The sequence below is a fragment of the Alosa pseudoharengus genome, unplaced genomic scaffold (genome assembly GCF_046254945.1).
Source record: "Alosa pseudoharengus isolate Yale_2024_CS ecotype anadromous, Long Island Sound unplaced genomic scaffold, YU_APseudo_1.1 YU_APseudo_1.1_scf_5, whole genome shotgun sequence".
Lineage (NCBI taxonomy): Eukaryota > Metazoa > Chordata > Actinopteri > Clupeiformes > Clupeidae > Alosa > Alosa pseudoharengus.
Genome location: NW_027468837.1, coordinates 13,978,650 through 14,004,491, shown reverse-complemented (window position 1 = coordinate 14,004,491; position 25,842 = coordinate 13,978,650). Strand labels below are relative to the sequence as shown.

Here is a 25,842-nt window from a genome sequence, read left to right as displayed (position 1 = left end):
TTACCCTACACTATTCAACCCTCACTAATAGGTCACAGTCAATTTCCATCTGTGATTCTTTGTTGATGGAATAATTTACCTAATGCTCTTCCTACCAAGGCTTGAGATCTTCAAAAAGTGTCTCGCCTACTCATTAATTATCTTGTAGCCTATCTAACTAATTTCTCCTTAGAGTTGTGATTTGTGTACGTTTATGGTTATTGTATGTTACATTCTATTTAGTCAAAATACTCTTGTAGGCCATGACTTTTCTTTAAACTGTTAGGCTACTTTTAATGTTAATGTGATTGATATTTACTTTGGACAGAAGTGTCTGTTAAGAACTATACACATAAACTTAAACATACACAAAACTCGTTTCACTTTGATCAACAACTCAACATAATTATTCCACTGGATAGAGAGCTGAATTAATTCTGTTGAAGGAATTCCACAAATAAAAGTGAAATTGCTGGAAGAGAGAAAGGAAATACAAAGATGGTTCAGTTGGGGTAGGGGCCAGAAGAGTGCCTTATAAATTTGTATCCAGGAACTTGACCCAGGAACGTGACATCTGTCCAGAAAAATATAGGTCTTAACGATGAATAATTATATAGGCTGCCATAATTAAATATCATGAATCACTGAACAGTTTTGGAGATCAGTTGTTAGGATTTGTACTGAAAGTGAATTACTGGGTTGACCAATTGTATGTGTCATTTAAAGTTAGAGGGTGTCTTGGAACATTTCCCTGTAGCCTACAATACAATTAATCTAACTATCGAATGGATTGTAAATTAAAAATTATAAGAATAATGCACCGTGTGCTATAAGACTCCGACTCGGTAGGTTGCACTGACGCATACCCTCACTCATGATTTGTCCAAAATTCATGAGGAGAGGAAGTCTCCACTTCCCATTGGGTCAAGTTGTCCGTCAGTCACCGCCCAAGACAGTGGAACAACTAGACAAGTCAACGCAAAAAGCGTTGTACAACGGAAAAAGCAACTGAAAGGAAGAAACGCTTTGGTGATAGGTACGTGATACTTCCAGTATGTCCTGTGGGGGTTCCTAATGCCAACAGTGGTGGCATCGATGATGACTACTGAGTAAAGGATTGCGGGTCGACCTACTGGGGCGCTGTTCGGGGAACCCGATGTTTTGTGATTTCTTCAAGGCTCGGCAGGAGGAGGGGGTGGGGCTCGGACTGTTTGGGTGACAAGGGTGGACAGTAGAAGTGGGGGAAGGGGTGGTAAATAAACATGTTCTGCATTTGGAAAAATTTGGAAGAGGTCGAGTTCATGCTAGGCTATTGCTCTGAGTTCAGTGGTTGGAACTGAGAGCATTGAGTTAAGTTTATGTCGGCGGCGGTGCAAAGATGTGAAGTCTGTGACGTTGTTGACAGTCAGATTCAAACCCTTCCATTAGAGTCTATGCATTCGAGTCGCCTGCATGATCCATAAAACTTGTAGCCACGTAAACGCCACCGAGGTGAAGTTAGTTTGATGTTGGATATTCGAAAGCTATTGAAAATATTCATTGCGGCCGGTTTCACCCAGTGTTGGCAGACAGTGTAGGCCTACAAACAGATAGCCCATCTCCTTGCTTCCAGTAGACCTACTTAGGGACCGTCTATAAAGTAGCCTACCTTCTGATTTAGGGCTACCTTTATAGTCATTTTTTGTCAATAGCTTTCACATCATGTGACCTAGGCTACTGATTCCAAACCAATTCAGAATAGTTCTCCTATATGGGACTAATCAGACACACCTTTTTTATAGCCATTGTATGCACACTTTACTTTATATTAATATGTTAAAGAATATGCATTATTATATAAAATGTTCTACTTTTTTTCAATACCTCCCAAGCCATGTGACCTAGTGACTCCAAACCAATGCAGAATAGTTATCCTATATGGGTCTAATTAGACACACCTCCTTTTATAGCCATTGTATGCACACTCTTTTTTATATTAATATTTTGACATTTTGACCTCCGTTTGACAAAGCTCTGCATATACTAGGACGTGTCTGAAAGCAGCTTAGGTCACATGGCTTAGGAGGTATTGAAAAAAGTAGAATGTTTTATATAGGAAATAATGTATTTCCTTTAAAATATGAATATAAAACAGAGTGTGCATACAATGGTTATAAAAAGGTGTGTCTGATTAGTCCCATATAGGAGAACTATTCTGCATTTGTTTGGAGTCACTAGATCACATGGCTTGGGAGGTATTGAAAAAAGGAGACTGTTCCTTAAATAAAAAATAGAGTGTGCAGAAAAAAGCCCATAAACAGGGGCATGTGTGATTAGTCACACATAGGAGAACTATTCTGCATTGATTTGGAATCAGAATGTCACATGATGTCAAAGCTATTGACAAAAAAATGTTATGAAGGTAATTCAGAAGGTACTTTATAGATGGTCCCTAATAAATATTTTGAATACCGGTATCTGTCGAATATCCAATCGGCGTAAAACGCCAACAGCGTCGTTAGTTTTAGAAGGGCGTACTTATAATGTACACTTTCGTGTAGCCTCTTCGTTGAATGGACCTTACCAATCTGTGTTGATTAGTGAAATGGAGGTTACAATTAGTCTACTTTCCTCGATTCTGGCAAAAACTGAAGAGGTAGTACTTAGGCCTACTGGTATGTGAGTTCAACAGCCAATTAAATTACACCCCTCCCTTGCGTGTACTTTAACTAACATGTTAAACTGTTTATGGCTCGGTCCTAGCCACTTGTTGGTTTCCCGTTTTATGCACCAGTATGCGAACAATGAACGGCGCACACACATCTAAGGTAGAGCTAGATGCTTGTTTGAATGATACACAGAATTTGTGTGTGCCATTAGAATCGCGGATCTTTAAGAGTGTGCATAAGGCAAAACTATTGTGTCATAGTTCTCTAAATGTAGCTTCCTGCTGGTGGTCCCAGAGGAACTAAAAGGAATTGTTTTCTAGAGTGTTACATCAGAGTATACCTAGGACTGATTAATCAGTGCTTCCCTCCAGTGATGGTTACTACTAATATGATTGAAGTGCTTGAATCATGGCATACATCTGTTGTCTTTTTTTGTCCTCTTTTATTGTCTTGTAGATTTTCATCTGGCAGACGGGACTCATTGTCCGTGAGAGGGGACCTCTGTAACCCCCACGCCCCTCCACCTCCACCCCTCCGCCCGTCCTCTCCTCCCCAGCTGTCACCGCTCTCCCTCCCTCTCTTGCACACCCCCCCCCCCCTTTCCAGCATCATCTCCCATCCCCCACCTCATCACCCCACAGCCACCATGGCAGCGCGTCCCGTTCGGCCAAACGGCCAGTCCCCCGCCAACAAGGTCTGCCAGTTTAAGCTGGTGCTGCTTGGGGAGTCGGCAGTTGGAAAATCCAGCCTGGTCCTGCGCTTTGTGAAAGGACAATTCCAGGAGTTTCAGGAGAGCACCATTGGAGGTATGGATCACTCCTCCGACTCTGTAGCCTTTTCATGCAAGTGAAAAGAGACTTTACCTGTCAGTCTGTATAAATCTGCATAAGTACACGATCGATCATACTCCACTTCCCATTACTTTATCTGACTTGACCTTTATATACTCTTAACACTTCACCTGACAACTATTATGTGACAATGAAAACTAGACGGACTTAGCTATAGACCAAAAACACAGTCATGGACAAATAGATGCTTTTGTCTGAAGTTGGTAATTTCTTCATTGTAGAGGGCAGCAAATAAACAATGCAGCTACTCATGTGCTCTCTACGCAGAACATTAACTTCAGTCCCCTGCTCTTTTGAGTTGGTGTCAGTCATTTGGCTGAAAATGCGATGAAGTGGGGCATGCAAATCCCATTATAATTGGGTTCTATTCATAAGCTCAAGTGGACACTGGTTACTGTGGACCTTGTCAGAACTAAATACTTCTTCCCCAGTTATTAACTGGATGCTTCAAAATTAACATTTTTTGTAGTAAAGACCTGAAATGTTTCAGAAAGCAACAACTAAGAGCAACAACCTCTCTTTTTCTCTATTTTTTTCTCTCTCTCTCTCTCTCTCTCTCTTTCTGTCTGTCCCTCTGTTCAGCTGCTTTCCTGACACAGACAGTTTGTTTGGATGACACCACAGTGAAGTTTGAGATCTGGGACACGGCAGGACAGGAGAGATACCACAGCCTGGCACCGATGTACTACAGAGGAGCACAGGCTGCCATTGTGGTGTACGATATGACCAACACAGTAAGAAACATTCTCACACTAACACTATGCACAAAGAGTACTGGAAGTTATAGCCCGTTTAAGGCTGTTCCTAGAGGGTTTCTGGTTGAAACATTCAAAACCAATGCAGGTACTTTGAAATGAAAATGAATTGGACTTCAGCGTAATGCTCTACAAAGCTGTTGATTCTAAAACTTTTTTTTTTTTTTTACATTTTTGTTTGTCCTTAAGTTACCATTAACCTAGCTCAACGTTGTTCTTTGTGCCACCGGTAATGCCTTAGGAGCGCATTTGTTTGTTTATGCAAAGGGTATAATAACTTAGAAAACTCATCGCTATCTATTCTCAAAGCAAAATTCTTCTAGGGAGCTATTTACACTGTTTTGTTATCATTACCTGTTGTTGAATACCTGCCCTCACAGCATGATCAGGAAAGCAGTTTTCTCATTCAACATTTTTTGTTTATTTTAATGACTCTACACCTAAAATATAAAACCTGGAGGGTAAAAGAAGAAACTTTTACTAAATCTGTACATTATCCCAGAAGTTGTAATTGTAACTCTTTGTTGTGGCTTCTTGTGCAGGATACATTTGGTCGGGCGAAGACCTGGGTTAGTGAACTGCAGAGGCAGGCGAGCCCAAACATTGTGATTGCCCTGGCTGGAAATAAAGCTGACCTATCAGCCAACCGGACCGTGGAGTATGAGGTAGCGTGTGCTCTTTGCAGAAAGATGGACTCCTTTGTTTATCTCTATACTTCACAAAGAGTAGTATTTTAGCCTACCATGCTAGATGTGCAACATCTCACACAATAAATATTTTGTTTTTTGGTCTATACCAAATTAGACTTTGCAGGATATGCCCATGCCTTTACTGTGTTGGTGTTGGGTATATTACATATTTCTGTGGTCGGAAGAAGTTGTATACTTGCATATCCTTGTCATTGTAAAGACTTTTATTAGCGGGAATAAAGTTTGCTGGCTCACACTTTTACATCTCTGAATAATGTTCCTTTTCAAATAAGACATATTGTCTGTATAGGACTTGGATAAGATAAAGGCTCAGGTTATTACTTGGTCATTATTTGGTCAGAAGAATTGCCTGGAAAGTGTGGGTCAGTATCTAAATTAAGGGTATGAAAGAAAAGTCCCTTGCACAAGCCTTCCCCTCTGTGCACTACAATCATAATGTTCATGAGTCATTGCAGCTGTGTTACTTCCTGTGATAGGAGGCGCAGGCCTATGCAGATGATAATAGCCTGCTGTTCATGGAGACCTCTGCCAAAACTGCAATGAATGTCAATGACCTCTTCATGGCCATAGGTAAGTGATGTTCCCTCGAAGCCTCTCTACAGCAGGGCTGTGACCCTCTCTGTTCATGCACTGACTCTATGCAGACACTAGGGGACAGTGTCAGAGAGTGAACTCCATATTGCATTGTGACAGTGGTGGACTTTTCATGGCAGTTCCCATCTGATAATGAGATAAATGTTGCTGGGAAAAATACTTAGTTACTTACCATGTGAATGCCACCATTGCTGCTCTGTTTACTTTTGAATGAGCAACTCTCTGTCAATAGCTTGCGGTGTTTGTTTTCTTTATCTGACTTCTGAATAGATGGAAAGCTAGGCGTCCAGTAACAAACATGGCAGTTTACTTCCTCTTCCAGCATTTATGATGTGATATTTCCGCAGTCTACATCTACACACCAATGGAAGAAAGCAGAGAGTAGATACCATAGATATAAAAACCATTGTCCATTAGGTTCTATTAGGTGAAATCATATCTATGGTAGATACCATAACTATCACCATACCAGCATAAATATCATGTTGGGCTGTTGTTTCTATTACTGCCCTAGAGGATATGAGAATATTGTTGTTTTGTAATCTGTCTCTTTAATGTGTATATAACAACATAACACAGTGTTAAAACTTGTTTCACTTGGGGCACATTATTTACATTTTCACTGACATAATCAATGTTTTATCAATGTAATTTTTCCATCAGTAATCAAGATAATCCAAACAGGTAATTTAAGCGAACACGGCATAATGTAAAAATATTAATAAAAATGTAACAAAGACAAATAGTGCCCAGAAAAGTATATTACTATTAAATTTTTCATTACTGTTATTATTATTGTTGTTGTTGTTGTGGTTATTATACATGTACTACGGTTTTCCTTTCTCAGCTAAGAAGCTGCCAAAGAGCGAACCTCCGGCAGGGCCAGGAGCTGCAGGGCCGGGCCGTGCAGGCCGAGGAGTGGACCTCAACCAGTCCACTCAGACCAGCAAGACCCAGTGCTGTGGGAACTAAAGAGGACGGGGAAAGGGAGGAGAGAGAGAGGAAACAGGTAGGGTGGGAAGACGGGAAATGAGCACAGAATGTGACAGCTCAATGTTAAAGGAAGGATAGAAAAGGATGGGGTGACGAGAGGAGGACTAGGGAGGGATAGATAAAAGGGGAGGGGGGGGCAGATGTTGAAAGTGAGCCAGGGAAAAATGACATTCACACTCTTAACAGAATGAAGTTCCTGTTCTTCACCTAAACACTGCTTATTAAGAAAATTTGTCATGGAGTTTGGTTCATTAACTAGTGCCACCAGGATCTTGCGAGGGGTTTGTTGTGATTGTTGAGGCCTAAAGTTACTGAATTTGCTGTGGGATTGCTGTTATAATTGTGATTATTTTGAGTTAAGCAAAAGTCAGTTGCACATGTTGGGGATGTATGCACGACTTGTGTATTACATCCTACATCAATCCTTGATTTTGCCTAAATTTGCAAAATGGCAAGGTTGCACAATCCTGGAGGGACTGTTTAATTCATATCTATTCTGTTAAACTATAACCAAATTGTAAGCACATGCATTCTGATGGATAGCAGGATATGATATGATAACTTGTTTCCACAGATACAAAACTCATAGTACTTCTGATAACATGGAGAGATAAGCAGCATGACGCCAATTCTATACACATGTAAAAAGAAAACTTAGCCATCTGACTTGTAATTACGTCATATATGAATTGTTTTTTGTCCAAATCCAATTTAATTGCTGTCCCTGTATTTTCTACCTAAAATGATTATGCCTTAGTATGAGTCTTTTTACACCTTACACCATTAATGTATTTTTACACCATATTATAATCATATGGCTAATTGACTGTCTTATCTAACACAGAACGCCAAAGTTCCAGTTGACCTGCATCCAAGAGTGATTTTGATAGGGGTTATTATGGGAAATCTTACTCTGGACTCCCGCTTCCTGGCAATGTCTCCAACGTATTGCCAGTGCCTCTCTAATTTAGCCAGATTGACAGAGTAAGTTAAGCAATCACTTTATTAGGTATGCAAGCTGTTGAGTAAGCAGGAATCAATGGTCCGTATAAGGGAAAAGAAGGAGAAAGGAACAGGGGGTAACTGAAGCACACACAAACACATAAGTATCCTTAAAAGGCCATTTCTCTCACAAACATATGGAGGTTCCCTCTAGTTGAACCGAAGCCAAAGACCATCAGTGCCAGCTTCTGTTTGTCAGATAAGCTTCCGCTCCACAGGGCAGGGGGTCGTGCCAAGAGAACATGCCATAGCAGAGGAAGCCAAGGGAGTCAAAGGGGCACAAGTACCATAAAGAGATTAGTAGTAGCACTTCACTGAACAAACCCCGTCACAAAATCTCCATGATCCCTCTGTCATTAACCTGTGTTGTCAGTGGGCGTCGAGACTGCCCTCCTGCAGGGTTGAGTTTCAGTCCTATTATGTTACACCTGATTCAATTAACCAAGTCCTTTATCCGGTTATGTACAGTAGGATTTAGTTTGCAACTAAATACTGTGGAATAGTATATCGTCAGGAGGAGTAGGTACCAGTGCATCAGACATTGCTGTTTGATGACACAACCATGAGTCTTTTAGGTGACTGCTAGTGGGCCAGCTAGCTGCCAGTCCCTCATATAAGCCAGTGGATTGTAACAGTGTTAGCCAAGTTAATAAGACTATGAATGGTCAACAGCAACAAACTATCAGGTGTTTTGTTTCTGGTACCACACATGTATACTCATTCTGTAGCTAGATTTCAGAAGCTTAATGTTAAGCCTATCAATGCATGTTTGCACAGAAATTATGATTTCATTATGTCTTAAATGATTGGCTACATTGCATCACTATTCCTGCCATTTTTAGATGGATGCATTTTATTGTTGCCTTATTTTTGTATCTATTTCCTACTACCTTTGGAACAATATTCATGTATGCATATCATTGCATATTCACCATTGTTCTTGTTCATTTAGGCCTTTCATTCTTAAAGCCATTGTATTGGCAGTTGTAATGCATCTGTACAGATATGATCATTTGTCTAGAAATAATGAACTAGCTTGTTTTTAAAAAAAAATATTATTCAATATGAAATATATCATTATACCTTTCTTGTTGGAAATCAATGAATCACTCATGATTCAAAAGATTACCTTCACTCACACTGCAAGGATATGGACAATCAAGTTAGTTAATATGCTTGCAAGGTTCCTATGTATTTAAATGTAATTAAGAGTTATTTTAAACAAATCATACAGTCTTTATGTTTATAAATAAATTGCCTTTCTTATTACCTCTGTGTGTACATTTTTAATGTCTTGTACATTCGCTAGTTATTAGCAGATGACTAAAACATAGCAAGCCATGCTTGGTATGCCAACAGGTGCTACACCCACACTGCTTCCTGCACTAAACAAAGTCAGCATGTCATTTGGAAAGATAAGTAATGGATGCACAAATACATGCAAATATGGTTATGCCTTAAAGGCATTTGGAAGTTATCTGAATTTTTTTTTATCAGAGCGCTGCTTTGTGAGGTAATAATAAAATGAAGGTGAGTAGTCATGTTAGTACTTCTAACTCGTTAACCAAGAATAACCTAGAGTGTTAAGGTACAGGTTTTTCACAACATGAAGGACAGCATAGGAGAACCATTTTGACTGTAGATGTATTATTTTAATGATTTGCACACCCACATGCCCAGACAGTAAATCCATTGGAAGTGTACAAAATACATCTCATAATACACATCCCGTGGGTGAAAATAGGTGTCCATGTTCTTGCCACTAAGCTTACTAAAACCATGCAGCCTTAGGACATACAGCATCATCAGTTGTGCAACAAATCCTGTCAGCAAGTGCAAAACCACATGACTAACAGCGTAAAGCTTATTTAGCATGCCCCTCACCAGACTTCCTTAAATTATACAGAAGAAATGAAACGCACAGTTCAACTAAATATGTGCAGTTTTATTTTTTTACTTAAAAGATTCAAGGTGCTTTGAGTCAAGTTGCCATAAAGGGACATGTCTGACTGATTCTACACAGCTGACGAACGAATGAGATGCTAAAAACTGACTTATTTACCAAATAATTAAAGAAAATCAGGAAGTGAAACATGGAGGTGTTTGCATTACTGTACCACATGAGCCAATATATGGTCTATGTTTACAATTCTTAGCTCAAATTAAACTAGACCTACAAAACTGTTAAAGACACTAGACTGTAAGTAAGACACAAAGTTATTTGTAAGACACTGTAACAAAAGAACAAATAACATCTAGACATTTTTAAATTCATGTGAAATCAAAGCATTCTGAGGCCTTGCAAATAAAACAATTAAAAGTTTGTTTAAAACAGCGAATTACACTCATACAGAAGATAGCAATAACAAAAATGGTGAAATGTCACAGAAACTACCTTATTCTAAGGGGTTAGAGGTTAATAGAGACATTGTCCTGCAATGTCTATATTTAAACAAACAAAACAAGGCCTCTCCCAGAAGGTACAGTACTTTGTACAGCGGCACCCAAAGCAAACAACAGTTCAAGGACATCACTGATTAGCCGATCATGCAGTCATGACTCATTGTGTTTCAAACAAAACAAAGCCACTGGAATGTACTTCTTACTGATTTGTCATAGCCTTCAGAGAAAATATTTTTCCCACCGTGTTAAGTTTGTGTCATGTTTTGATATTCCTCGTTTTGAAAGTTATTTTTTGTTTCTGAAAAGCATTAAGATTTTGTTGAAAGGCACTGTTTCCCTTTTCAAGGTCCCTAATAAGTGTTTCAAAGAAGCCAAAGGTACTCTCTTTGAGGGGTTATGTATTCCCTTTCTTTAGAATCAGCAAATATCTGTTATAAAAGTACAAATATAACAAATAAAATCTAACATATCTATGTGATGAAATCAAAGACATGTCACTCTCATGCCCTCCATGTAACCCTGATGCTAAAAATAGTATTATATAACTATTATCACAATATTATTATTACTATAGTGTACACTGTCATTGCCATTATCTGTATGGACATAAACAGCAGGCTTTTCCTTTTCCACGGTTAAAAGATTAAAAGTGTAGACCTTGGACAAATGTCATAAGTCGTAAGCAGTGTAGTCATATTTAAAAGGCTGACCTCTGCCAAACAAATCTTTGTCGTCCTTGTGATATCTGATGGTCTGTGAGGTGACTGATTATATCCGAACCATGTAGCGCCATCGCAACAAGATTGTGTGGGAGAGGAGCAGCATGTAAACCGTGTCTCAGTGTTGATGTCAAAAGAGGGATAGAGCCAAAGAACAGCCAGTGCTCAGCTCGCAAAATTCCATTTTGTCTGATGACGCCCAGGAGAGCGCACAGTGTTGACAAAGACCTTTCTGAGGCCGACGGGAGGGGAAGTCGAATCGGTCCAAGGTCAGCTATTAATTATTTGGGGGCGATCCACTGGTGGCCGATGGTTGAAGCGGCGACTGCAGATTCTCAGCACTTCTTTCACAACAGGCAAAGTAGAAAGTAGCAAGAGGGAAAAAAACTGATCTGGAGCGTGGTATTGTGCAAGAGCAGACTATTTCATATGTACTGCCTGTTTCAGAACTTCTCCTATGCAGCACTGGTGTTTCAGCGTAAATAACTGGTGCCCATGGGCCTGAGTAATATCATATAAGACTTATATAATGCTTGATAAAAAGCAATCTCAGGTCAGTAGACAGTAACACATTGAGATGAGGTAATCGCAAAAGTCCTGAATTTAAGACAAAACACAAGAATCGTTTGGTTTGGGGCTCCCTGGCTCTCCCGTATTGGTCCCCACGCCCCCATCTTCATCTGCCAGCTCATCCTCCGGGAAACCCCTGTCTGGAGATCCGTCTGGTGTGGAGGCACCTGCAAGGGCCTCTTGCTCCAGAAGGTCTGACTGCGCATCCTCGTAGCCACTGCTCTCATCGTTGTCGTCTGGGTCTTCTCCAGTGGATTTGTTGCCTCGAAATACTCCCTCTTGCACTGGCTGTTCAGACAGGTCCAGTGATGGCGTGTGACCGAAGTTCTTCACCATCTTGGTGAGCTTAGCCAACGGGCCATCGCTGGTTTCCACCTGTGCCCTGTTCTCCTGAGCAGGATCTTGATCCACCGATGTCCCCATGGGGGCATTCTGGATCCAGGTAGGACCTGAGCGGTCATCTTCAGCCTGGTCCCCTTTTCCTTTCTTGAAGAAGGACAACAGCCCTCCACTTGAACTGTCTGCTTGACCGTCTGTAGTGCCTGGAGTGACGGGCGTACTGTCCAATCGCACCAGAGTGAAAGGCGCCTCTTGTGTTGTACCCTCTGGCTGAGTCTTGTTCTGAGGTGGCGGTGTTGTTTGTGTGTCTCTGCTCTCCTTAGCTACAGTCTCCTGGGTGTCGTCCCTAATCAGAGTGTAGACCGGGACCGCTGGGATGCTGTTTCTCTCCTGTGGGCAATGAAGAACAGAGGGCACGTTAACTGACTATCAACGGATGAGTCATCTAGTGCTCCTGCCACTCAGCCACGAATAAACAAAACCAACCCAATATGTAAACTAACAAGTTGTGTGAGCTTGCTGGTTAAGTTGTTAAGGTGTAGTCACCTTATAAATCCAGGTGCAAGACCTGACCTGCCTGGCCATGGCATTCATTGTTATCAGGAGTTATGAGGGTACTTTTTTTTAAAAAGGTAGCCTACACTATGCAGGTTTAGCAAAAGGCAAACATTTTCTCCAAAGAGGTATATCTACTGACAAGGTAATGTTTCACGATTCTCGTAAGATTTGTAGGGCCGCCGTTCTTGAAGTTGCATGGGTGAACGATTTGCCTATTACAAGTTTGTTTACCATCAAATTGGCTTCGTAAAGGTTATGTTAAGGTGAAAATCTTGCATAGTGTACCCGTGTAACTACATATAGGGGGGCACTGTGGTGGAACTGGTTACAGCGCCCATACCATATTCGGGTCCACATGCCCATGGGGACTGGGGTTCGACTCCAACCCGGGTCATTTCCCAGTTCTCTCTCTCGTTCTCTCAAATATTTTTTTAAATAAAACAAATTAAACTGTATTTAGCCATTTAAAATTATGTACATCACTAACAGTGTGAGATGTACTGTCTGTCTCAGCATAAGAAATGATGAAAGGTACATGGTCAGTTAGATAAAGTGAAACATTTAAACTTTTTCTAAATCATTGATTCACTTCCTGTTTAGCAACATTTTGGCAAACTTATCAGTGGGAAATTCTTAGGAATCATTAAAAACCTGTTTATCAGAATTTTGCATTAAACCCTTGAAATCATGTACACCACAACATTAGTAATCTGTCAGATGTTTAAGAGGAAGTGTTCAATGATGAACAAATCAAGATAGCAGAACTGATAGTCATTTTGACCTAACCCATTGCCAGGGAAAAAGAAAGGGCAATTGCTTTAAAAATAATAAAAAAATCCCTATATGGTAAGTGCAATAAATAATGCAAGTTCAGCGTTGGCCTAGTGTTGTTGATAGAGGTTTGAGGGGTACAGTTTCCAAATGCATTTTGAACCATCCTTCATCAGAGCACCATGTTCCAAATTAGGGCTGCAACGAACAATTATTTTCATAGTCAATAAATCTGTCGATTAGCCAATAAAATGTCAAAAAACGGTAAAATAAAATGGCGATGATCATTTCCCAAAGACCATGATTATGTCCCCAGATACCTTGTTTTGTCCACAGGCCAAATATATTTAGTTTACTGAGGAGTAAGTAAAATGTAAGTAAAAAGTAAAATGAAAATAATCAAGTTTAAGAAGCTGCAATCAGAGGATTCTGAGGTACTCTACAAAAAACGATTGAACGATCACCAAAATAGTTGCCAACTAACTGTTGCAGCCCTATTTATTCCAGATAAAGATTCCTACTAAACAAGTACAACATGTACAGTAAGAATGCTTACCCCTAGTAATGGTGAAAGCACAATCACTTACTTACTAAATTAGATGTCTGGCATTAACACAAACACATAATATCAAGTTCCTACTGATGATGTGGGATAAGTGAAATCTTATTCTTTGTGTCTTGTGGTTTTGCATGGCTAAATTACTCATATGCCTATGCATGTTACAGTGAAGGAAACTGTATGCTGCAAGGATGTGGAGTTATTAGCGGTTAGTCTCCGTCCGTACTACATGCCGAGGGAGTTCTCGCATGCAATTGCTGTCTGTGTTTACATTCCACCTCGAGCTCTCCCGGATACAGCATGTGACGTCATCCACTCCACAATCGCAAGGCTTCAAACCCAACACAGTGATGCCTTTTTTGATGCCTGGCGACTTCAATCACATAACACTGGATTCCACACTCACAAATTTCTACCAGTTTCTTGACTGCCCTACAAGGAAAAACAGGACAATAGACCTCATGTATACAAACGTGAGGCATGCATACAGTGCAAACCCCCTCCCCCCTCTGGGAAAGTTAGACCACAACCTCATTCATCTCCAGCCAATGTACAAGCCCAAAGTACAGAGGCTACCAGCTGCCACACGCACCTTCAGAAAGTGGACACCTGAAGCAGATGAGGCTCTGAGAGACTGCTTTGAGTGCACTGAATGGAGTGTGTTACAGAATGGAGAGGACTTAGAGGAGGTCACACAGTGCACAACTGACTACCTGAATTTCTGTATGGACATTGTTGTTCCCACCAGAACTGTACGCTGCTTTCCCAATAACAAGCCTTGGATAACCAGCAATGTCAAGACCCTTCTTAATAGGAAAAAGATGGCATACAGAGAGGGGGACATGGCAGAGCTGAGGCGCGTGCAAGGGGAACTCAAAGTCAAGCTGAAGGAGGCTAAGGAGGACTACAGAAGGAAGGTGGAACAGAAGTTGCAGGAAAACAACATGAAGGAGGCATGGGACGGCATGAAAATTATAACTGGCCTGAAGAAGAGCAGCAGCTCTGTGGAGGGGGACCTGGACAGGGCGAACCAGTTGAACCACTTCTACAACAGGTTTGACTGCCCTGCTCCAGCTCCAATGGGAGTGGTCTGTCCACCACCCCCTGCAGACTCAGGCACTGCTCTTGTTTGCGTGCCTGCCCTATCCCAGCCTCCCAGTCTCTCCAGCTCTGCATCCTGGTGACACCCAATGAGCTAAACCATCACCACCTCACGCCCAACGACCTAAACCATCACCACCTCATGCCCTGCCCCCGCCTGACGCCTCCTTGCCTCTGCCTGTTGAGGCGTCCACGACTCTGGTAGCCTTGACAGGGACATCAAGGAGGTGGTCATCCCCAAGCCCCCACCCCCACACCCCCTCAATACCAGTGCAACACTCACCTCCACTATCACAGGCTATCGTACCCCCACCATCACTGGATATTGCACCCCTCCCCCACACGGCGATCACGAACAATGAGGCGACAACGACCTCAGTCAACAGCCATCAGACACACAGATCCCAGATGCACCCCTCCCCCTCCCCTTACACCCCCCATCATCACAGGAAAACAAGTGAGCGCTAAACTAAAGAAACTGAACACGAGAAAGGCAGTGGGGCCTGACAGACTGTGTCCAAGGCTACTCAAGGCCTGTGCTGCTGAGCTGGGGGAGCCACTGAAGCACATCTTCAATCTAAGTCTACGCCTTGGACAAGTTCCAACACTATGGAAGACATCATGTCTCACCCCTGTCCCTAAAAAGCCACATCCTAGTGAGCTTAATGATTACAGACCTGTCGCTCTAACATCACATGTGATGAAGACAATGGAGCGACTCGTCTTAGGTATGCTCAGACCCCAGGTACGCCATGCACTAGACCTGTTACAGTTTGCATACCAGGAGAAAGTGGGCGTGGACGATGCCATAACTTATCTTCTACACAGGACACATTCTCACCTGGACAAGGGGAAAAGTGCTGTGAGAATCATGTTCTTTGATTTCTCAAGTGCTTTTAACACCATCCAACCCCTCAGACTGGGAGACAAGCTCTTGCAGATGGGTGTGGACGCTCACCTGGTAACCTGGATCACAGATTACCTGACGGAGCGACCACAGTTCATCAGACTGAAGAACTGTCTCTCTGACACTGTGATCAGCAGCACCGGAGCGCCACAGGGAACTGTGCTCTCTCCAATCCTGTTATCCTTGTACACATCTGACTTCTGCTACAACACCTTGGTCTTTGAAGTGTTGCCACATGCAGAAGTTTTCTGACGATACTGCAATTGTGGGGTGTATCAGGAACGGGCAGGAGGAGGAGTATAGGAGCCTGGTGGAGGACTTTGTGCAATGGTGCAAACCAGGCTTGGAATTTCACCATTTTGGGGGCAAGGCCACTTGGCCTTCAGTTGGGCATATTTGGTGGGGGGCACAAAGGCCACATGTCAGGGCACCAAGGCCAAAGTTAATACAGTAGTAGGTTATAAAAATGATCAAAGTTTTATTTAGCCTATTCACTGCAGTAGACCTGCATCACTGTATGAAACATTACAAAAACATGAAACATGATATATTACATAGAACTGTAAATCGTCTGATCATCTAATATTTACAGATATCTAGGCTATATATAACATTTATTTTATATTTGGCCTGTTATAAAATCATGTATTGAACAATTTAACCACAGCTCAGCTTTAAGAAACTCAAATAGCCTAGATGCATGCTTAGCATTTTGTGATCATTAGGCTAAGGCTACTTTCACAAACTCAGTCAGCTGTCCTCTGATTTACCAATATCTAGGCGATATTTGTAACATTTATTTTGTATTTGGCCCATTATGAAATCATGTGGAACAATTTAAACACATTGTAAAACTTAAAGCCCACATTTGGAGACATCCATGCATGTCGAAATTTACTGCAAATTTAAAACTGGATTACTCTGGAACGGCTAAATGTACAGGGGACTGCTTTACACCTTTGTGTTCGGTAAGGTCTGCTGTTTATTCTGATATATGGTTTGTCGTGTGTTAAAAGAAGGGTTCGTGAAGTATTCCACCGAGATGAATGGGTTGGGAGATCATGGGACGCAAAACCTTCAGTAGAATGTATGATTAAATTGAATTATATTATTTACTTTTCTCGCGAACCGTTCAACTCAGCAATTATCGGGTAACATCGTTTAAAAGCTGAGAAGAAGCTCTTTCATGTGATACTTGTGATGTCTGTGTGATGAATAGGCTACTTCGCGAGTAGTTCAACGGAGATGAATGGGTGAATTTGGACGCACTTTCTTTCTTGCACTGTCACTTTCTCCACTGCGTAAAAGACTAAATTAATTTGCGCTGTGAATGCTAAGCTTATTTTGACAGGCCACAGGCTAAATAAAAATCGCTATTAGTAGGACGCAAAGCAGAATATTGAAAGAAGGGGGCACCATGGCCACCGTGGCCTATAAACCTCTGATTTTCAAAGGGGCCTCACGGCCAATGCAAGAGGCCACGGCCGTCGTGGCCGCCGTGAAATTCCTACCCTGTTGCAAAATCAATCATCTCCAACTCAACACTTCAAAGACCAAGGAGATGGTGGTGGATTTCCGCAGGTCTAAGCCCACTCTGCTACCAGTCTCCATTGATGGGGTCAATGTCGAGGTGGTAAGCACCTACAAGTACCTGGGTCTCCACTTGGACAATAAACGGGACTGGTCAGCCAACATTGACGCACTCTACAAGAAAGGGCAGAGCAGGCTGTACTTCCGGAGGAGGCTGCGCTCCTTCAATGTGTGCAGCAAGCTCCTTAGGATGTTCTACCAGTCTGTTGTTGCTAGAGTCCTCTTCTATGCAGTGGTATGTTGGGGAGTAAGCACAAAGAAGAAGGATGCGGGGCGACTTGACAGGCTGGTAAGGAAAGCTGGCTCTGTAGTGGGAGCTGAACTGGAGTGCATCACTTCAATATCTGACAAAAGGACCCTGAACAAACTGATCAACATCTTGGACAATGAGTGTCATCCACTCCACAGCACTATTGTTAAGCAGAAGAGCGTGGGCCCAGTTTCCCGAAAGCTTTTTAAGCCTAAGAGCATCGTAAAGTCCCTCTTACGAACGTAAGATTTGCCGACTGTTTCCCGAAACCATCTTAGCATAAGAACGTTGTGAAAACACTCGTAGATCTTCGAGTGCTCCAGAGTTCTCGTTACCGGCTAAGAGCGTCTTAACAGTACTTCTCACTGAGGTCACCAACAGGACATACAGAGGAATTACAACTTAGAATACATAATCCAACTTACGTTCCCATTCTTTATTGTGTTTACCTGATGAACCAGATTTTAGCGTGCAAAATAATATAGCCTACATTTAATGGTCATAATAACGTGATGAAAATGCAATCAAGTTATGAAACGAGACGTTGCCAGAATAGTTTGCCATTATCTTTGCTAAGTGAAGGCTATATTTTATTAGGCCTATGAGGTAAAAGCAGAGAAAGGAATATGTGGTTAGGCCACTGCATCAAAATGTAAGCCTACACATTTCCTTACTTTATTACTCGACTTCTTTCTTATCTTCAAATGTGTTCTTAAGTGATACCGTGGAAAAAATACTGCATGGTGCAACAATCTAATCTTAAATAATTACAATTATTTATGTCTGTGTGATATATAACCTACTTGGGATGCTTACATGCAGATGTCAAAGTGTTTCTATTTTCGAATTGATGTGAATTAATGTGTAGATCCGAAGTTTAAATGGTAGGCCTATAGCTGTGACGTGCAGTCACCTGACATCACCATCAAATTAGAGGATCCCCTTAAGAGCATCTTAAGAGCAGTGCACGCGCGTTCACGCTACGAGCATGTTTGGGAAACAGTCGGAAAATCCAAATGAACGATCGTAAGATGAATCGTAGAAAACCCTCTTAAGAGTCTGTCTCCGTCGTTATCGGGAAACTGGGCCCTGATCAGCTGGAGACTTCGCTCACTGCCTTGCACAACAGACAGACTGAGGAAGTCATTCATCCCCAGGGCCATTGAACTGTTCAATGCATCACTTAAGGGAAGAGGAGAAATAGACTTTTCCGCATAGTCTGTCTGCCTCTTCACCACCTCCATGTCTTGAACTGTCTGTCCACTAGCCACTTTACCATTGTCTTCTGCCTCACTGTTTGCGTGCTTTATTAGCACATATGCACAACCCCTCCCTCCATGCCACAGCCGAACTGTGACCACACTTATACCTTTCTTAATATAGTTATTTATACATAGATATATATAGATTTTATTCTTGCACTGTTGCACTGTTTGACTTACTCATTTGCACCATCACCATGACACTCATTCACAAAGAGCACCTTACCTTATGCACAGAGGACCACAGGCTCAGTCCCTGCTTCAGTCATTGCAAGCGCACCTGATTGATTAATCACCCACTATGTGGATACTGTTTTTTAGAATTGATTTAGATTAAGTTTTATTTAGTATAATTTGTATTTTAGTATATTTAGTATATTCTTTATCTTCTACAGTCCTTATTGCTTAGTTGTGTTTTTTTTATATTATATACTTTTAATGACTTTTTCTGCTGTTAGTGAATGTGTGTGTGTATGTCTGTATGCTACTGTGACCTTGAATTTCCCCTAGGGATCAATAAAGTATCTTTCTAGCTATCTATCTATCTTGTTTTATGTTATATGTTTGCTTCCCACCGGTCTCTGTAAAGCACTTTGGTTGATGCAAGTCATGTTTAAAGGTGCTTTATAAATAAATCTGATTGATTGATATGTCTAAGGTCACCGAGTCAATAAACCATTAATTTGTGGTTATCTTGAGTTCTGTGAAATTATCTTTTTTTTTCCAGCATATGGTCTTAAAACATTTGTATAAACCTGCTGATCTTGTGAGGCTTAAAACCCAAACACCAACCCGCAAGGGCAGTCAATCGACATTATCTTGCTTGCTTGTTCTTCCCATTTTCATACTGACATAGGCCAACATAGTTCCTCTACAGCTGATGTCCTATCTAGGTTCAGTCCTCCACCGCTTTTGCACTCACTGGCTTTCTGATGGCTGACATGTTGCTCAACAGCCCAATTAGTCACCCCCCCCCCCAAAAAAAACAAAACTTAGTCATACAAAAAAAATATGTTTATACAAAGTACTGAAGTGTGGACAAACCTTTTCATTTCCTCGGAAAACTACTGAAGTATGGACAAGCATTTTCATTTCCTCGGAAAACTACTGAAGTGTGCTTTTCAGGGGGAATGAAACGGTATGTCCAAACGCTCATTTGCACATTAACGTAATGTTAGAAGGGGGGGTTACAACACCCCAGGGCACGGATCTGGATAGGATAGCAGCTTTTGTTTCCTGATTTGGCCCTGAAACCGCAAGGCACCTCACAGTCTTTGCAGAAGTGGCCAGCAGGCAAGCCAACAAGAGAGTTTAATAAAACAAATCCAACAAAAAAATATTGACAGAGTCCTTAGGCAGGAAAACACACATTCGATGATGTTTGGTTCAAAAATAGCAGACCTGTGTGCGCTCACTACCAACAAGTGAGCTTTTTTGGATTGCATTGCAGTCTTCCATAACAAACAGATAAAAATCTACTGAGCTGGAATTTAGCTCTTAAATCTTAATCTCTATCCATATTTTGAAAGTATTTGCTAGTTGACCACAGATCCACAGGTCCTTGGTGCATGCATACAAAAGTCAGACCATTTAAAAACAAACTGACCATGGGGACTATTTCCAAATATGGCTTTGTGTGAAACTTGTAACATATACAAAGTGTTGAAGCATGCAGGCCACAGCCCTGACTCATAAAACTACTGAAGCTAAAAACTCCTATGTGTAGTGTGAAAATAAAATGGGTATTAGGTTTAGAGCACTTTTATTTTTAGCAAAACACAACTCGCTTCCGTTCTATTTCTCTAGCACAGTCCTAGCATAGCACTTCTACCTCACAACATGTAACAGTCACAAAAACATCCTCACACACCATTTTAACTTACAAAAGAACAAAGAACTCCACCTATACATAAAATATGAGCCGATATGGGACTGTGCCTGTTTTTAGCTTTTCTGAAAACACAGCAAAAATTACTCAGCACCCTCCCACCCCACTGCTGCTGCCCCCAAAACACAGTGTTACGCAACCAGGCAGGCATGCAGAAGCAAGCCATTTAAAAACTTGACAGTTGCAACCAGGAAGCCAAACAGTGCCTCAACATCCACATGATTATATAATTGCACCCCTCCCTTGCCTTAACCATTCCCATGACACACACACACACACTCACACACTCACGTCCTACCTCCTTCAGCCGCTCTACCTCCTGCATTAATGAGCTGACCATGTCCTCCAACTTTCGCCTCGCTTCTCTCTCTCGCTCCAGCTCCTGTGAATGAAGAGATTGAAAGCGAGTGAGTGAGGGTGTTAGAAAGAGAGAGAGGAAAAGATAGACAGGGAGAGAGAAAGAGATACAGAGACAGAGAAAGAGTGAGAGAAATAAAATCAGAAAGGAAGCAATGGAGCATGCAGTAAGGAATGTGCATTGATATCAAGGTCACAGAAGATCCATTAGGGTGGCCTCTGCACAAATCTATTAGAGTAGAAGAGTTCACTGAAGCCATAGTGACCCACTGTCACTGTATTCAGAGCAGTTAGTCTTTAACAGTCGAAAACAGTTGAGTGCCACACTGTAACGGATTAAAACTGCTTATGCAGTATTAATCTGGAAATCTCCCTCATCTCATCAATAGCATGGCAGTGTTGCTGATATAATCACAAAAGTCTACTTAAACTGAATTACAGACGCTGACAATAGGAATCACATTACACACTGCGTCCATGTCAATTTCTCTAAGCTCTCAGTGGCTCTTAGCTACAGTGCAAGTGTCTGGTTACACATTTGCAGAAGCTATGGCACGACGCCCTACAGAGGTTGTGTGACAGCATACCAAGCTGGTGTCTTGCGCTTCTCTCTGGGCCTCGGCAAGCATCTCCTCCGCCCCCTCTAGAGTGTCCTGAAGGAAGTCCACCTGGAACAGGAGAGTCTCCCGCTGAACTTCCAGATAGCGCAGTTCCTGCAGCACACCATCATAGTTCGTCTGGAGTTCGATCTACAGAGAGAGAGAGAGAGAGAGAGAATGAGAATGCAATGCTTTGATTTTAACCACAAAGCTTGTGACATACGGACAGCATGACAGTCATGTCAATGTCTTGTGATCATTGTGATCAATGTCCACATCATCATGTTATGTTTTCATATTCGAGACATTCAGAGCAGACTCTGGGAAAGTGATACCATAATGGTGGATTTATTATTTTACACATAAGGAACACCAAAAACACCAGTACATTTATATACTCCAAATATCTAATGTTGATATCTTCAAAATGTTTCTACCACATTTCCAATCCAGCCTACTGCATTGAAAATAGGGCTCTTAACGGCAAAAAGCTGCTCTTCAAACGCAGTAAGAAAGGGGTAATAACATATTGTAGTAGCAATAAGTAGCAATTACCATATCTGGGATCTCTGCAAGTGAATCCTCTTCACTCTGCCAAAAACACAACGAAATCAGGTAATTTTATAGATGATACAAACACAGTTCAACCATAGCACAGCAAATCTCTTATCTCCGATCTCTTGAACAGTATTTAGATTCCATTGTTATAAATCTGGCATTCATACACCACTGAAATTGTAGCATTTAACTCAAACCGAAACCAGTAGACTAACATAAAAAATCAAGATCTAAATGTGTTTAATTACATAGCCTACCATGCTTTGTATACTATTTTGTACATGACTTAACAAATCTTATGTATTCGTCGTGAGAATGCTGTAGATGTGATTTTAATCATACCAATTCAATGTCAAATCTGACATCACAGTTATCCCAATAACATTGTGCATCACAGTAGTCTATAGTTTCAGTGCACATGTATTACCTCAAGAACCACATCATAGAAATATGATAAAAAGTGATTCAAAATATGACACCAAGCTGAAAGATTTTTTCCCTTCACTCCAGTATGTGAATGGCCTTCAGTGAATTAAAGGGTTGAACGCTGCATAGGCTACATGCTTCATCACACGCATGAATGACTGAGAGGCCGTTTACACGACACCGCCGGGTGGATTGTCTCTTACCGCTTTCACACCTTTAACGACTCCGGCAAGAAAAAACCTCGCGTGTACACACAGAGGTGTAACCGGCTAAATGTGCTGTAGTGCATATGCCAGACCAGTCGATGGCGCCGCTGTGCAGAAGCTTAATGATAATTTCGCGTGAATGAAGAAAACATTGTTGAAACAGTTTGTTAAGCCAGAGAATGTCTAATAGGCCTAAGTGCTCTGGTTAAGCCGTGTCATGAAATAAGGACACTACAGACAATTCAGTTTTCAATTCAACTGTTAAACTAATAAAGTTCATTTTCAAGGTGACTGCTATGTGAAATTTCAAATGCTTAGCCTACGCATTGCATTAGGTCTGAGCACCACTGGAGAAAACACTAACATGCAGTAAGCTAATGTTTAACTAAGTTAAGCTAACGTGTGCTTCTAACTTAGCCACTAAAGGCTGATAGGCTACATTGTGCACATAAATCATGACAGGGGAAAGAAAAACATTTTAATATGATAAATAAATGGTTTGGTTTGTTTTGACAAGCAACATGTCAGGTCGAGTGCCGTGGCTGAGTTGAGAGGTGGGGCTATGTCGTCATGAAGTTGCCTTCGCACCTACAGGCGTCTACACGGCGAAAGTTAGCCGGCGGTGTCAAAAGTTCCCACTTCGGAAGCCGGTTTCAAAAGCTATCGGTTTCAGTCTCCTAAACTGCCGGCGTCGTGTACATGCAGGCATAACCGTTAACAAAACCTCACCGGCGTGTGCACGGCCCCTAAGACATGAGTGTCCAGGAAAGGACAGCGCAGCCTATATATGGGCACAGAGAGCCAAAAGAGTGCAATCATATGTGGTAAAGAGCCGTTTTAGAAATGGGTAACTGGCCAACCTGGCTCACCCCTCTCTCTCCTTTTTTCAGTGATCCATATCTGCTGTCACTGCAGGTCAGTCGTTTGGTGGTCTCCTCAGCCTAGAAAACAAAAACTCACAGGTAATAAAACAACAGCATGCTTACCAAAATACACACACTGGCTTTAAACTGAAATAGGCCAAGGTGAGGTTACCAACATGTGGAGTGTGGATGTGTTACCAACATGTGGAGCAGATTGTGGTTTCACAGCAGCAAAATGCAACCAGGGGTATGAGTAAATGGGATATGAATTCTTACTATCACTGTGTCAGGTGAGGTCTGAGCAAATCCAACACTAGCATACGGGACCATATTCGCGTAGCCTATACAGTCTATGTTTGACTCCTGGCGCATCATTTCTGTGAAGGCTAGCAGCTACCTTTATACTGTTTCCGGAGAGTCTAGAGGCAACGGCAAAAACAAAATTCTGGCCAAAAATGCCCCTAAACGAAACGTTGTAGCGTTGAAAAGGAAAGAAGGAAATCAATGTCGTTCAGTCGTAAGACTTTGAGGGAAACAAAGCATCATATATGCATCATACTTCATTACATCATTGTGTTACAGTGATATGTGAAATATTGCAACACTGTCGTCATGAGTGCGACAGATCGAACACAGGACCTCTCTTCACAAAACTGTAGTCCATTCCAGACATAAAGTAGCCTAATTAATTACTCTGACAAATGAATAGGCTAAGTGGGTTGATATTAGTCATTGATCAAGCAAGCAGTTCATCTCTAGAACGAAAAATCACGACTCGACGTCTAAACACAGCTCTGTCTACAGTAATCATCTTAACAGAGGATTATATCCCCCTCAGGTAGGCTACGAGACTAGATCAATTAGGTGGTCTGTGTTACATTTTAAAGATGTTAGCTTACATAATATCCGAATGGTCGGAAACCAACCCTTTGGTAGCCTAAAACAAACAAAAAACGCCTTCCCACCATAGCAGTGGAAGGATACAGGATTTCTTCCTCACACTTACCTCCTTTATTATATGTCGTAACGATTCATCCTCACTCATTCCTCGCGAAAGTGTTCTTTTTCGCGGTGTCCCCATTCTTTCCAGACTCCCGCAGTGCATTGTTCATAAATTTCGAACGGTAGGATAGTTGAGGAAGGCTACTCGATGCCGTAAGGGTAGTGCGCTGCGCTCCCTGTGTGCTAATATCTTGTTTGGTGAGGGAGGGAGGGTGGATGGTTGAACTTCTGTATGAAGAGAAATGGTGGGTGGGGCGTAATGAGGGCCCTGCGTGGGTGGTTCCTACTCTCCGTGGTTACAAACACCAGCACTGGTTTATCTTAGGAGTTTGGATGTTGGAATCCATGGAATTAGTTAAACAGAATATGACGAGTTAGCCTACAACTAAACAGTTTTCTACTAAGGCTATTTGTCATGAATAGCTAAGAGAACCAAAAGGCTACACTTAAGACACATCAGCACTGACTTTTGAGTTATATGGGCCTAATGAGCTTTCCCAATCTTGTAATTGGACATTTAAGCAATGATCAACCTCACCACGCAGTGCAGGATATAGCCTATGTTACGGATGTTAGGCCTACATGTTATCGGCTATGAGGCAACTCGAGAGAATACTCTTATGAGATTATGCAAGTAGCCTAGCAATTGAGAGATTTTCTTAATTTCTCGATTTCTTAATAATGATGCCCCCCCTGCACCAGGAAACAGACACTAATCATCATGTTCGAACAACGTAGGCTATTGATTAATTGTTCTGAAGGGATCTAAATAGGCTAGGCTAGGCATGAAAATTCCATAGTTAGACATTTTTGGGATTTCAATTTGTAGGGTAATAAACCATAACGTAAAATGTGACTCTTTTTGTTCTTAAGGATAACATAGGCTATGTAATTTGCTCAATTTTCTGCACTGTAGCCTACAGCCGCCAGATGGGGGTGAAAGGCTAGATTTGGAGTGGCCTAGCAAACTGGACTTACCAATGGAACTGATGTAAAATCAGTGTAATCTAACTAAATTTAAATGAGTGCGACAAAGTAGCTACACTGTAAATGATAAAGTGTACAAAATAGAACAATGCATTTAGGAACCAGACGTTTACGGTAGGCTATATGTAGGCTCCATGTTGCCTATTTTGGCTAGACTGGCTTGGCTACTTTTTTTGAAGTTTTGAAACTCCTAATAGTTTTTTTTATTTTATAGACTGATTGGCATTAGATGCCTATCATTCAAAGGGCACATAAACAACTTAATTCAAGGCAGAAGTAGGCCTATGCCTACTTAATATAGGCTGTGTGTGTGTGCGCGCGTGCGCGCGCGCCGAGAGAAGAGATAAGGAAAGGTGAGTTATTGATTTGTGACCTCTAAAATAGACTCCATGTTG

The 25,842-nt window shown here is 41.6% G+C and overlaps 2 protein-coding genes across 3 annotated transcripts; one reads left to right on the top strand and one right to left on the bottom strand.

Annotated features, from left to right (window-relative positions):
* Nucleotides 1-908: 908 nt before the first annotated feature.
* Nucleotides 909-8,801, top strand: LOC143104050 (ras-related protein Rab-5B-like). Its single transcript, XM_076267970.1, has 6 exons — nt 909-1,015; nt 3,084-3,433; nt 4,061-4,212; nt 4,776-4,898; nt 5,420-5,513; nt 6,385-8,801. Exons 2-6 carry the CDS (start codon nt 3,274-3,276, stop codon nt 6,507-6,509), a joined length of 654 nt encoding a protein of 217 aa, XP_076124085.1. The 5' UTR covers nt 909-1,015; nt 3,084-3,273; the 3' UTR covers nt 6,510-8,801.
* Nucleotides 8,802-9,162: 361 nt separating this feature from the next.
* LOC143104049 (uncharacterized) lies at nt 9,163-24,655 on the bottom strand. Of its 2 annotated transcripts, none has more exons than XM_076267967.1 (6): nt 24,465-24,655; nt 23,456-23,536; nt 21,961-21,996; nt 21,394-21,555; nt 20,748-20,831; nt 9,163-11,953 (listed from the first exon to the last, which is right to left on the bottom strand). In XM_076267967.1, exons 1-6 carry the CDS (start codon nt 24,561-24,563, stop codon nt 11,258-11,260), a joined length of 1,158 nt encoding a protein of 385 aa, XP_076124082.1. In that variant the 5' UTR covers nt 24,564-24,655; the 3' UTR covers nt 9,163-11,257. The 2 variants fall into 2 exon arrangements, with proteins under 2 accessions (XP_076124082.1, XP_076124084.1); XM_076267969.1 differs by having other exon boundaries at nt 23,465-23,536.
* Between the last annotated feature and the right edge of the window lie 1,187 nt (nt 24,656-25,842).